This window comes from Eptatretus burgeri, chromosome 2 (assembly GCF_056783735.1).
Source record: "Eptatretus burgeri isolate ZD-2024b chromosome 2, Ebu_testis_v1, whole genome shotgun sequence".
NCBI lineage: Eukaryota > Metazoa > Chordata > Myxini > Myxiniformes > Myxinidae > Eptatretus > Eptatretus burgeri.
Genome location: NC_140962.1, coordinates 139736085 through 139749042, shown reverse-complemented (window position 1 = coordinate 139749042; position 12958 = coordinate 139736085). Strand labels below are relative to the sequence as shown.

Below are 12958 nucleotides of genomic sequence, written 5' to 3'. Positions count from 1 at the left end.
CACACACTTGTTGTGGGCTTTGTGGATTGCTCTGAGGTTGCATTCAGTCCGATTTGCCTTCCAGAAGGAGAATGTAAGTTGTTTTAAATAAAGCAACAGCCTCACCTGAGGATTCAGAGAAGCACGAGCAGGAGGATGGTAAGATAATTGATGACAAGATGGGATTAATCTGTGCATACGAGAGAGAGAGAGCAGTTTTCTGTGGAAGAATTCTCAGGCTGAAATAATATCAGTGGTGGTGGATCGAGGAGACAAGTCCTAAAGTGTAAAAAATAAAAACAAAATAAAAAATAAAAATATAAAACGTGAATGCACGAATGTGGAAGCAGGACACACTGTATGATCCGTGAATACGCGGGCTCTGTGAATAACGAGACCGCGATTGGAGTGTTCTGACAGTATATATTTATTTATATGTGAAGTATGTGAAAGATGCCACACAACCTTTTATAAAGTGTTGGCGAAATTCCAATTTTCTGACATGGTTTTGGCCGGATTCTGCAGCGCCCAGTGACAGAGAATCTCTGAGTTATGTCTGTTTGGAGTTGGTGATGCTTCATGCTCTGAATTTTTTTTCATGATTTTTTTTAATGAATGCATACAAGTCTTTGATTTGTTTTCCCAAAGGCACATCAAACTTTCAAAGAAATAAACCCATATACCCCAAATTAACACAACATACCCACGATATAACTTAATTGTGCAACAGAATACTCCGGCATAACTTGCTTTTACCCTACGTGCATGTGCCTTGCCCTTCCCGGGAGTGGGGGGTTCCCAACTCTCCTCCCCCTATGCTTACAACCTCAACAACAGTTAACATCAAAAACATCTTCATTCGTAAACAGCAGTGTTATTGCTGCTTTGTATTTTTTAAAGTTTAAATGTTCTGAATTAAATTATGTGCAAGATATCCTTGTCAAATATATTAATTATTTCCAAAAATGAGGTGAAATTTTCCCCTCATTCGCTTTCCTTCCCAAAATGCTCCGAACATACCCCTTCCAATTCCCCTCCCTTTTCCCATCATACTTTTCTGAAATGATCTTCTCAATCCATTCGTAATTCCATAACCTCCCCTTTTTTGTTTTTTTTTATGGACACTGTCGAGGCTCGTGTGAGAGCTAACACACAGAAAGTACAACAAGGGGAGCAGGAGACAAGAGGGGTGGGAGAGGTTATGACAAAACAGGGCACACAGGGTAAACAAGATGGACACAACATGAACTTTCAGGTCCCCACATAAAAGGGACTATCAGTAAGGAAAGCAGGGAATTTGAATTTGGTGGGTTTGTGATGAATGAGCAGGGCTAGAAAAGATCGTGGTTTTAGATGGGGGAAGACGTGAGATTCTGCTGAACAGCTGGTTGGAAGACCTGGAGGGAAGAGTGGGATTGAAGAGAGTGTGGGGTTTGTCCAAAGGCAGGAAAAAAGAGGAATGAAAGAGTGAATGTGAACAGTGATTCTTGATTTTCGTAGTTTTACCAGAAGTGCGTTGCTGGCGGACCTTGAGCACCCTGTGGAAATAAGAGGTGGGGGGGGGGGGTTGGGGAAGGGGACATATCTCTGACAGAGCAGGAGTGGGGGGCGAGGCTGGAGAGGAGACAGTGGAAGACAAAGATCACCGACCTGCCTGTGGTGAGAGAATGAGTGACCCACTGACTCAGCCTCATCTTGGGAGATACCATTGGTCCTAAGTGCCTTGGTTTCCACAGTGTGAAGCCGAGAAAGGTGAGAGGCAGGAGCACGAACCCAGAAGGGAGAGCGGTCCTCTATCAGGCTGTGGACAAAAGGCTTTGAATGTGGTCAGGATCTCAGGTGTGCCAAGGAAAGTCCTTGCACGATGGAGGATGCCCAGTCAGTGACTGGCTTTGAAGGCCAGTTTGGAAATGTTGCTTTCCCAGGAAAGATCATGGCAGAGCGTGAGACCCAGAAGCTTGAATGAAAGAACTTCTTCAAGAGGATTGTTGAGAAAGTGGATTGGGGGGGGGGGGGGTGTTCCAGATGGTCCTTTCAGAGAGACATTGTGAGAGTGTGAGATTTTTCAGGCTTGAAAGACATGTTCCAAGTGTTGGACCATCTTGTGATTTTATCCACATTTGCAGAGGGTGAAGGGACTGTTGCTTGCCGATCTGTGTGATGAACCTCAACCCTTATCACCTTCCTTTTGAGTAATTTCCTCAATTTATATTTTTTTCATTTCCCCAATTTGTTCCCAACTAATAATGTTTTTCTTGATCCAAGATTTTAAAGAAAGAGAACATTTAATTTTTTCCTTTGAAAATCATCTTGGACATAATTGGAATGTGGCTTCTTGTGTCATGCTTTTTATTTCTCAATGTGAGTGTGAATATTCACTGTGGATGTTGATGAATCATTTGGTGCCTGTACCATCTCATTACAGAAAATCGAGTCACCCTTCGAAGAGTTGACTCCATACCATCCTCCAGCAATGCTGAGCAAATCATGTACCTCCCTCTTGTTGTCCATGATTTATGAAAATCCAGCAAAGAGGATCTCCATGCAGGTCGGTGACCACAATGAGAGGCAGTTTTGGAGATTTTATTTTGAATTCACAAACGAGTTCGGCAGTACGGTCTGGGCCACCAATCTTGTGTTGTGTTCTCGCTGTGGTATTTTGAGGGGGATATGAGGTTAAGCGGTGTTTTCTATGATTCCGAAAATTTATTGCACAACGTTTTGTTTTCAGGAAATAAAGGACCACCCATGGTTTCAGAATTTTCCTGGAACACCTTGGAGAAACAACGGTCAATGTAACGGCGTCAATGGTAAGTTGTGCTCTCATTTGGTTTTTCGATGGATGCATATTTGGAAATACTAGCGGGCACTCCTGCCCTCTGAGCCAGAGTACCCTTCTCAGCCCACCTTGGGTGGGTAATGTACTGCGTCACAGTCTTGGAAAAAGCACTTTGTCATTTTTGTAAGAATTTTTTATTGATCACAACAAATCATAAGATAAATGAACAGGATGTGTAACACCGGCTTCCACCAGAGGTGGCGGTATTTACCCCACTGCCCATTTTGGAGTTAATTTCGGTGACAGCGTGTTTTCTCCATGACAACAGGAAGAGGGAAACTCAGTCACAATCGAGAAGTAATTTTCAGAAGTTGGTGCACGTATGATTTGATTATCATTTGATCCTTTCTGTGACTCTCTTAAAGCATGTACTTTCAAAGGTGGATTTTCTTTTCCTTTCCAATTGTCAAAAAGATATCGTTTCATCACATTTTCTAAATATTTGGGAGAATTGACTTGCTGGAAGAGGAATCTATTTGCAATGAATCTTGTTCACTGGGATACACACAACAAAGAAACACAAGGAACTTTGATGCAGAAGGAAGCAATTCAGTCCATTCAGCCAGCACAACATCTGCACCACATCAGTTTATTCAATCAAACAGTTCATCAAGTTAACTTCACTTTCTTTTCAAGGCTCATAATTTTCTGCCTATTATAAGGGAGCAACCTCAACCAATGCAGGATATGGTTGTTCACTGGCCAAACGATGGGACTTCAATCTGTCCTCTCTTCACAGCTTGCTTTCCCAGTTTGGAAAGTTCATCTGATGAAGGGTAACTTTCATTTGTTCCGGAAGGTTTGCAATAAATATGTATCCATCCTGGGCCAAGCTCGAAATCATGAAGTTACAAATCTCAAGGCTGAACTCTCAAGCTCATCTCCTTCCTCCAAGTCATGGTGGTGCTTTGTCAAGTCTTCTCTGGTGTTTGCTCCCCTTTTATCACCCCCCTCCACTCCCCCCAATCACCTCAACTAGTCTAACTGTAGAAGCAAGGGCAGAATGTCCATACTCTGTCTTTGCCTCCAAATCTTGGGTCCCAAACCCATCCTGTTCTGTCCCTGTGTTACCCCGACATACCAACCCTCACTTTGACTTTGTACGCAACTCACCCGAGAAGGCAGAGAAAGTGCTCTCTGGCCTTGACCCTGCTTCGGCTTCGGGTCCAGATGACATCGGTGGCCATGTTCTCAAATCCGACAAATCTAGTGTTGCTTCCTTTCTATCTGCACTGTTCAGTCTTTCCTTCTCCTTTGGCACCCTCACCTCTGCTTCAAGGTCAGCAAATGTCACTCCCATCTACAAGAAAGGGATAAAAACAGACCCGACCAACGATAGGCCGGTGAGCTTGTTTACAATTGCAAGCAAAGTCATGGAATCCATCATTATTGCTGTGGTCCAGTCCATCCTGCTTTCAAACAACTTGATCTCCAACCATCAGTTTGGATTCCGTCCTGGTCCCTCAACTCCGGATATGCTTCTTCTCCCATCTGAGCAGTACTTGGAGGTGCCAAATCTGTACTTCGGACCGTCTCTCTGGACATTTCTCGGGCATTTGATACAGTCTGTCATTCTGCATTGTTTACACAGCTCTCTGGCTTTGGTATCGGAGGCCGCCTTCCTTCCTGGACTCTTCACTTTCATGCAGTCAGTGGGTTGAAATCAATGGAACCCTCTCCTACCCTCTTCCAATGGAGGCTGGAGTTCCCCAAGGCAGTGTTTTGGGCACAGTTTTGTTCCTGCATAAATGACCTATCTGATCCCCAACCATCTTTTCTTGCTCGTTTCAGTGTGTCCTCCCATCCTCCCGTTACTCTTGTTCTATTTATTTTCTGCCTTGATTTTTGTCCCACTCTTCAACCGACCTTGCTCTTGTCTGAGCCGACTCCTGTGCAGAAAAAAAGTAAAATCTCCATGAGATCCCTTTGTAATCTCCTTTATAATGTCTCAAGTCCTCTCTCCTTCATTCACTGTTCATAGCTTCGTTTATTGAGTCACAGAATCAACATTGTCATTGTACACTGACCCCTCTCTGAGACAGTCAAGTCCGTCTTCAGATGTGTTGACCAAAATTTCACTTAATATTGTCGATGAGACCTCACTAAACTCCGATACAATGTTCAAACCACCTCTTTTGATTAATTATAATTGAACCCCCTGTGAATACAAACAAGAACCCTATTTGCTCCACCAACTTGGCACTGCGTAGTCTGCTTACCCCCGCCCCCATATCTATTACCACCCCCAGGTCCCTCTCCTCTATGACATGTTCCAAGATTGCCCCTTATCACATGTAATCCAAACTTTTATGATTCTTACCCATCCCCAGCCCTTCACATTTGTTACGTTAGCCATTTGAACCCGAGCGGCCGTTTTACCAGCCGCTATTCAAACCTCCACATACCTGAACAGCCAGATTTTTCTCCAGGGAGCCCAGGGTGGGGAAGCCAAAAGTCCAAGGAGCTCAGGCTTCAAAGGGTTAAACTGAATCTGCCAATCTTTTGCTTAATGTGTTCAAACAATTTGACTTTTTAAAATGTCATCAGCTCCCTCTCTGCTCTCAACCTGACTTCAAAGCTTTATGTTATCTGCCAATTAATAATCCAACACCTAACACCACGGTACAAATCATCGATGTAAATGTTGAATAATAATGGTCCAAATACCGATCCCTGGGATACCGCACGACTTACATCCTGTCAGTCAGAACTATTTGATGGTTCCGATCACCATGGCGGCATTCATTCCAGTCAGTCACCAGACGAACTACTCCACAAGCCCTCACCTTACTATGTCTGACAACTTTCTTTGTGGTGCCTTATCAAGTCCCTTCTGAAAATCGAGATAGACCACATCCATTACCCCTCTTTTATCCAATCAGAAACTCCTTCATGGAACCCAAATAAAAAATTAACATGACCTCCCTTTAATCCATGATGAATGACTGCATGCATATCGTTAAAATTTACCAAAATGTTTCGCGATCTGATCCCGAATTAACATCTCCAACATCTTTATGGAGTTGATTGAACAGGAATATTGTTCTCTGATTCGATGGTGTCTTTGTAAATAGTCAGAGGCTGTCATTTATCTCTCAATCTGTTACACGCCAACCATAATCAATCTATTTCAATTTTGGTGTCCTCAAAGGTGTTGATAAACAGTATGGGCGACGATGTCCCCGAGTCATTGCAAGACCTTAAAGGCACCTGGGATTCTGACCAACCAAGATATTTCATTGGTCTGACCCTCACAGAGTTTCATAACTGCACAAGCCTGGTAGTGAAGGAGGTAAAAAACAGGATTAAAGTGTGGCTCGGAGATGAGAAAGTCGTTTGAAAGCTGCAGGTGTAAGGCCGACAAAGAAAAAGACCAAGGAAAGAGCCATTCCCACCAGTTTGTAATGAGAATCCAGCCCAATGACACAGCCCAAGGGCGGAGGCGAGGTCATGATCTGGAATCCACAGACCCCCGATTTTTTTCAGTGTTCACTCTCAATGACTCTTCCTTTACACTTCACTGCTCAACGCGATCACGAACACATTGTTGAGATTTGACATCTTCCCCATGCTTCCTCCTTCCCACTTCCTGCCTGATTTTGGTTTTCTTTCAGCAAATGCCTGATTTACTTTCTCACTACACACCCTCTCTGTTGCCTTGAATGTTATGGGATGCCAATTGTGAACTTCATTGTCTGATCTCTCTGTCTCTCTATCTCCCTCTTTCACTGATGGTCCACACTCATAACAGAGCGTCGGTGTCATCGAAGCATCTTCTTGAGCAAGGGTTATATTTGGTGGTTTTCCGTCACCTTCTGAGCAGTAGTTTTGGTCGGAATTTGGAACTTGGCCATGGTGCTGGCGATAGCTTGCGTTCTCTTCATGAAGGAGTCAACATCATCACTCATCATTTGTTTAATTTGCCATTGAGAATCCCAATTTTACCCCTGATTAATTTTTTCTTCTTCCATCATTCACGTATTAAGCAAAATTTCAGGAAAATCTATTTTTTTTTTTGAAAGGACTTGAACGACCGACTTGCTTTTGTTGAGTGTTCCAACAATGGCTACACTTAACAGGGCTCTCAATACAAGAATTTATCAACTTGTAGAAATATGTGTTAAAAGCCGGGATGGTATCGATATCTTATATTACATCTGATCAGGTCATAAGATGTTGGAGTTATGATCACCGTGTGGCTCATTGATCGATTCATGAGGAACAAGTTATTTGGTGAACCTTGTCCTCACACCAGAGATATTGTCATGATGTTGTTTCTTCATCTGTGTCATGGAGGTGTCGCTGTAAGTGTCCACTTTATGGAGACATTGAGTGTTTGAAGTGAAATCTTATTTTGAAATTCTGCAATGATCATGATGTGATCACATGACCTGAGTGTGTGAAATCATCACGATGAGAATTTGTGATAAATAAAAACCCCATGCTCGTTCACCGGAGGGGACGACACGTTTTCTCTCCGTCTGTCCATCCCACCTGTGATTTTTCAGCCTTTCTCCCCAAACCCTTTAACATATTCACCTGAAACTTTGTGCACGGCTTTATTATGATAAGTTGCAGAACAAGTTCGAGTTTCACAGCGTTTCATCAAATTTTTTTTTGCAGAGTTTTACCATTTTTAGATTTAGAAAATATCACATGTGAAGGAATTCTCACTCCTGTAATTTTGTTTTTGTTCTCATTTGACCTCCTCTCAGAATCCCTCCCTCCCAAGGTTGTTGTTCAAGAGAAAAGAGTCCCTGAAGGAGTTGCTGGAATGGAAATTAATTATGAGAACATTGAATCAATACATATTTTCAGGAGTGATTGTGTTCATGGCAATCCAGAATCAGAATCAGTGTCATTACCTGTCCAGGAAGAGGTAAACACCTTGTACCTCATGATGGTGAATTAATGTTTGTTGTGTTATGATGTGAAGTTGTGAAACATTTTCTATTTTTCTGCTGAAGATTTCAAAGTGAATTGATCAAAAACAACAGAACATTTTCATTTCTTCTTCGTGATAGTTTTGATATTTTTTGTGTTGTTGTGCATTTCTACAATGGAAGTGAAAAGAGCAATCAGAGATTGCAGGCTCTCACCAAGACTCGTTTTGTGTGGTGTTTGTGTGTTTGTGTGTTTGTGTGTTTGTGTTTGTGTGTTTGTGTGTTGGTGTGTTGGTGTGTTTGTGTGGTTTATAGACGGTGTATTCATGACCGATGTATGATTATGTTAATACAGTGGCCAAACAGACATTTTCTCTATCATTGTGTGGATTCACATTCCAATCACGTGTATTTTGGAGACGGACACACAATGTTAATAGGACATCCTTTAAAGACAGACTTACATTCCCATAGTACGTACTTCAACGACGTGCTCACGTTGTAATTGTCATACTTTATAGAGAAAAAAAGATAACATGTATGTAACAATGGCGATCACCAGGTGGTGTTTGTGGCCGACAAGAACATATTCTGTGCAGACAGACAGACAAACTAACAAATGGACCCAAATACAATCCCCTCTCGAGGGTAATATGTGAATGCCGGAGCTGTGTGATTGTATCGTTCTTGCTGAGTACAGAGTTCGTTTTTTCAAGATAATTTATGTGATTTTTGTTTCCACTCCAGGAGACACCCAAACCCTCACTGGAGATTCAGGTGACGCGCAGAGGAACTTGGCAACGTCTGCGCAGATTCTTTAAGAGACTCAAGCCTCGATGTTTAAGACGTCAAGGTGGGAGGATTGAATAATCAGGGGAATTTGAAGAGTTCCTTATTTGGACTCGAGTTTCTCTGGAGGAGGATGAAAAGGTTCTTCTTCATCACAAAATAAAACCATGATTTTCCACAATATGTCATCACACTTATTTACTTATTGTCTCCACACAGGCGAGCCAGATGAATAGCAGCCTCGACTCTTCCGACACTTTCAACATGACATCGAAATGGTTCGTTCAGTGTTTTTAATATTAATTGTTGTTGACAAGTTTCCTTTTCTGAATTCCAAAACCCAGTCGAGTTTCTCTTTTAAAAAAGATTTCGAAATTGTTTGACATGAGGACCAGCTGTGAGACTCTCCTCCTTTTCTTTATTCTTTACTTGATGAAAACAGCTTCAAAACCTTCTGTTGTGTTGGGGAGAAGCTGCACAAGAAACCCGATACATTAGAAATGTTGATGAAGCTGTCTGTGTGCATGGGTCTGAAGCGTTCCTGGGAAAACCCATTGGCTCGACAGTTGGCCTGACTCCACCGGGAATCGTAATTTGGAAAATCATCCACACACCATGTCGGTGATCTGGTAAAACTTCACGTGTTGTATTTTGCTTTCAACCGATGATATTGCCCTTTGTTTTGGTTAATGAGTTGAATGCAACTACTCATACGTTTAAATATAAAAATAGAACAATTACCGACATATTTATTAAATATAAACCCCTTCGAGAAGCTGTCTAAGTTTGGTGTACTTCCTCCTCCTCGTCCCCCTCACTCCCCCCTTTTCCCCCTTCCTTCTCCCCCTTCCCTCTCACTCCTTCCCTCTTCCACCTCCCTCTCTTCTCTCTCCCCCTCACTCCCCTCCTTCTCCCCCTTCCCTCTCACTCCTTCCCTCTTCCACCTCCTTCTCCCCATTTTCTCTCCCCTCACTCCCCCTCCTTCTCCCCTCTTTCCTCTCCCCCTTCCCTCTCCCCCTCACTTCCCCTCCTCTCCCCTCCCCTCCCTCTCCCCCTCATTCTCCCCCTCCCCTCCCTCTCCACCTCCACCTTCCCTCTCCCCACTCCCTCTCTCCCCTCCCTCTCCCTCTCACTTCCCCTCCCTCTCCCCCTCCCCTCACTTCCCCTTCCTCTCCCCCTCCCCTCACTTCCCTTCCTCTCCCCTCCCCTCACTCTCCCCTCCCCTCCCTCTCCACCTCCGCCTCCCTCTCCCCATCCCTCTCTCCCCCTCCCTCTCCCTCCCTCTCCCCACCCTCTCCTTCTCACTCCTTCCTTCAATGAATGAATGGATTTCTATGGCAAAAAAAGAAATTGTTGTTTTTACTGTGGAAATGTTTAAGCGTTTTTTTCTTTTTTTCCCCATCAACACTGTAACAGGGACGTGAGTCTCAAATGATTCTTCCTTGAAGTTCTCTGTTTTAAAACTGATTTTATCAGTCACAGCCCAACATTTGCTTCTCCTTTTGTTGACACGTCACGCTTGTTTCAGGTTTGTAATTTCGCATTTCCGTAATAGATTACACTGTGCCAGGTGTGTTTGAGTGCATTGTTTCCTGATAGGAACAGCAATAGTGATGTAAAGACAATTTGTGTGAATTTTTCTCACCGCAGTCCGGACCCTCAATTCCAGTTGAAGATTCCCGTGAAGTGGAAAGGACTTTCTGAGAGCTTGGACAAGTTATTGAAGAAGCTCAAGTCTCGATGTTTCAGACATCAAGGTAGGATGATTGAATAAGGAGGGGAGTGTGACAAGGACCTTGTTTTGAACTTTTCTGGAGGTTTATCAAATGTTCCATATTCATCACAAAACACAATCTTGATTTACCACATTATGTATGGAATTGAGGTTCTATCCAGCTAAAAATATCAAACAATTGTTTATTTTGAATCATCTTTGCATTATAGATGGAAAATAACCAACTGCACAAAATATTAAGAACAAGGACTATCACAAACAACTAAAACTCCAAGTTGTTCTAAAAAGGCCACAAAATGCAGAAAGAATGCTTGGAAATTAAACATGTCCTTCTCTCCCAAGAAGTGAACACTTAAACTGAAAAAGGGGCTCAAAGATGCAAATACAGTATATACACTACATGGCTAAAAGTGTGCGGACACCCCTTCTAATGAGTGGATTCGACTATTTTAGCCACACCCATTGTGGACAGGTGTATAAAATGAAGCACACAGCCATGCAATCTCCATTGGCAAACATTGGCAGTAGAATGGGCTGGACTGTAGAGCTCAGTGACTTTCAATGTGGCACTGTCATGGGATGTCAGCTCAGGTCAAGTCAGGTATGGGAGCATGCGCCGGACCAGCGCATCGCTGCGTCCACTTTCCGCCGGAACTCCAGGGGTCTAAGTCTGGCCATCCACCAGGCAGATGCCTGGCCCATCCCCATCTCCTTGAGATGCTGATCAACCTGCTGCAACCAAGAGACATGGGGTCGGCCCATTGGCCTCCTCCACTCACGAGGCTCCCTTGCTGACAGAATCTGGTGAGCAGGATCAGTGTCAGGAAAATGAGCCACATGTCCACACAGTCGCAGCTGACGTTCATGGACTATGCGGGTAACTAATCTCATTTTAGTCTCTCAGCAACCGCTTGTTGGACACAAAGTCTGAACAGTAATAGCCAAGGACTCCCCAAAGAGTCCTGGTACCAAAGGAATTAAGTCTCCACCTCAGATACCTGGTCAGAGTCCAAGTCTGACATCTCACATCCATAGAGTTCAGGATAGTTGAGTGAGGTTGTTTGATTTCAGGAAGGCAAACTTTGAGGACATGAGTATTGAATTGGGTGATGTTGATTTGGAGACTCTAACAACAGGACAATCAGCATCAGAGAAATGGGAAACCTTTCAAGACCAAATGTGTTGAGTGCAGAGTAAGTACATTCCAATGAGATGTAAAACTAGAAACAGAAAGAGGCCAGGGTGGTTGAGCAGTGAGATAAAGGATGCTATTAATGAGAAGCAGAAGGCATTTATTAGGTTTTAAATAACAGGACTGGAGTTAGATTTATATCACTGTCGGAGTAAGCAGAAGCAAGTGAAGAAAATATCTCGGCAAGCCAAAAGAGAAAATGAGAAGGACATGGTTGAGAATATTAAACATAATACCAAATCTTTCTTTCAGGATGTCACATGAAAACAACAGGATAGGACCACGGAAGGTATTGGAGACATTAATTAAGGAGCAGAGGAGGAACCATTTAAATAAATACAAACTAATCAAAGATAGTTCCTGTCTGACAAATCTTTTAGAGTTCTATGAAGCAGTGTCTGATTGGGTGGATTAGGGAAAGGGAGTGGATATGGTGTCTCTAGACATGAAGAAGGTATTTGAAAAGGTACCACATCGGAGGTTCTTCGCCAAAGTGAGATCTTGTGGATTGACTGGTCAGATCGCTAATTGAATTGTAAACTGGCTTCGTAATGGAAGGCAAAGAGTGGCTGTGAGTGGGAGGATGTCTTGCTGGAAAGTTGTGCGGTACCTCAAGGATCAGTATTCGGACCATTACTCTTCATTATTCACATCAACGATTTGGATAATGGGGTGAAGAGTAAGCTTTCCAAATTTGCAGATTACACAAAGGTAAGGAGGATAGCATAGGGGGTGGTGATCAGATTCAGGAAAGTATTGATACTTGTATCGATTGGGCAAAAGATTGGCAGATGCAATTTATCCTGAGCAAGTGTAAGATGTTGGGAATGGTAAAGAACAATAAAAATAGAGAATACAGGATGCAAGGGTTAATTTTGGAGCATGTCACACAGAATAAGGGTCTGGGGGTGGTTATAGATATGGGAGGGAAGCAGACAGCACAATGCCAGGCAACTTTTGGCAAAGCAAATAGGGTTTTAGATTGTATTCGGAGGGGGATCATTTATAAATCAAAAGAGGTGTTGTTAACATTTGTACAGGGATTTCATGAGGCCACATTTTGAATATTGTGTGCAGTTTTGGTCACCACAATTCAGGAGTGACATAGATGCCATCGAGAGGGTTCAGTGCAGGGCTACACAATTGATTCCGGGCCTCGCTGGATTCGACGACGAGGAGCGGCTGAAGGAGACAGGGTTTTATACACTGGAAAAGAGGTGGTTACGAGGAGATATGACGGAGATGTTTAAGATAATGAAAGGTATAGTTAAAATAAGTGCAGATGAATTATTCAAGAGAGTAGACAGTGATAGGACCAGGAGCCATCACCTGAGAGTAAAGAAGAGTCGAGTTAAGATGGGAGTAAGACAGGGGTCTTTCACTCAGAGAGTAGTTAATGCATGGAATGTCCTCCCTGTAAAGGTAGTGGCAGTAGAAACAGTAGATAAGTTTAAATTATAATTAGATAGGTACCTGCAAGTCATGGAGAGAGAGGAGTTGAGGGATCCTGACAGGAATTTTCGGTAGTTTTAGCATTGATG

General features: G+C 43.1%; 1 protein-coding gene across 6 annotated transcripts in view; it reads left to right on the top strand.

Moving 5' to 3' along the window:
• The window catches only part of LOC147033325 (5'-AMP-activated serine/threonine-protein kinase catalytic subunit alpha-like), a 51833-nt gene that overhangs the window by 34938 nt on the left and 3937 nt on the right, over window positions 1–12958 (top strand). For all 6 annotated transcript variants that reach the window (XM_085871543.1, XM_085871544.1, XM_085871540.1 and 3 more), the window contains 8 exons: window positions 2405–2527; window positions 2711–2789; window positions 7534–7697; window positions 8449–8554; window positions 8710–8768; window positions 8933–9119; window positions 9907–10018; window positions 10141–10247. In XM_085871543.1, the coding sequence (XP_085727669.1) occupies window positions 2405–2527; window positions 2711–2789; window positions 7534–7697; window positions 8449–8554; window positions 8710–8726 (489 nt within the window). In that variant the 3' untranslated portion in view covers window positions 8727–8768; window positions 8933–9119; window positions 9907–10018; window positions 10141–10247. The remainder of the gene's footprint in view (window positions 1–2404; window positions 2528–2710; window positions 2790–7533; window positions 7698–8448; window positions 8555–8709; window positions 8769–8932; window positions 9120–9906; window positions 10019–10140; window positions 10248–12958) is intronic.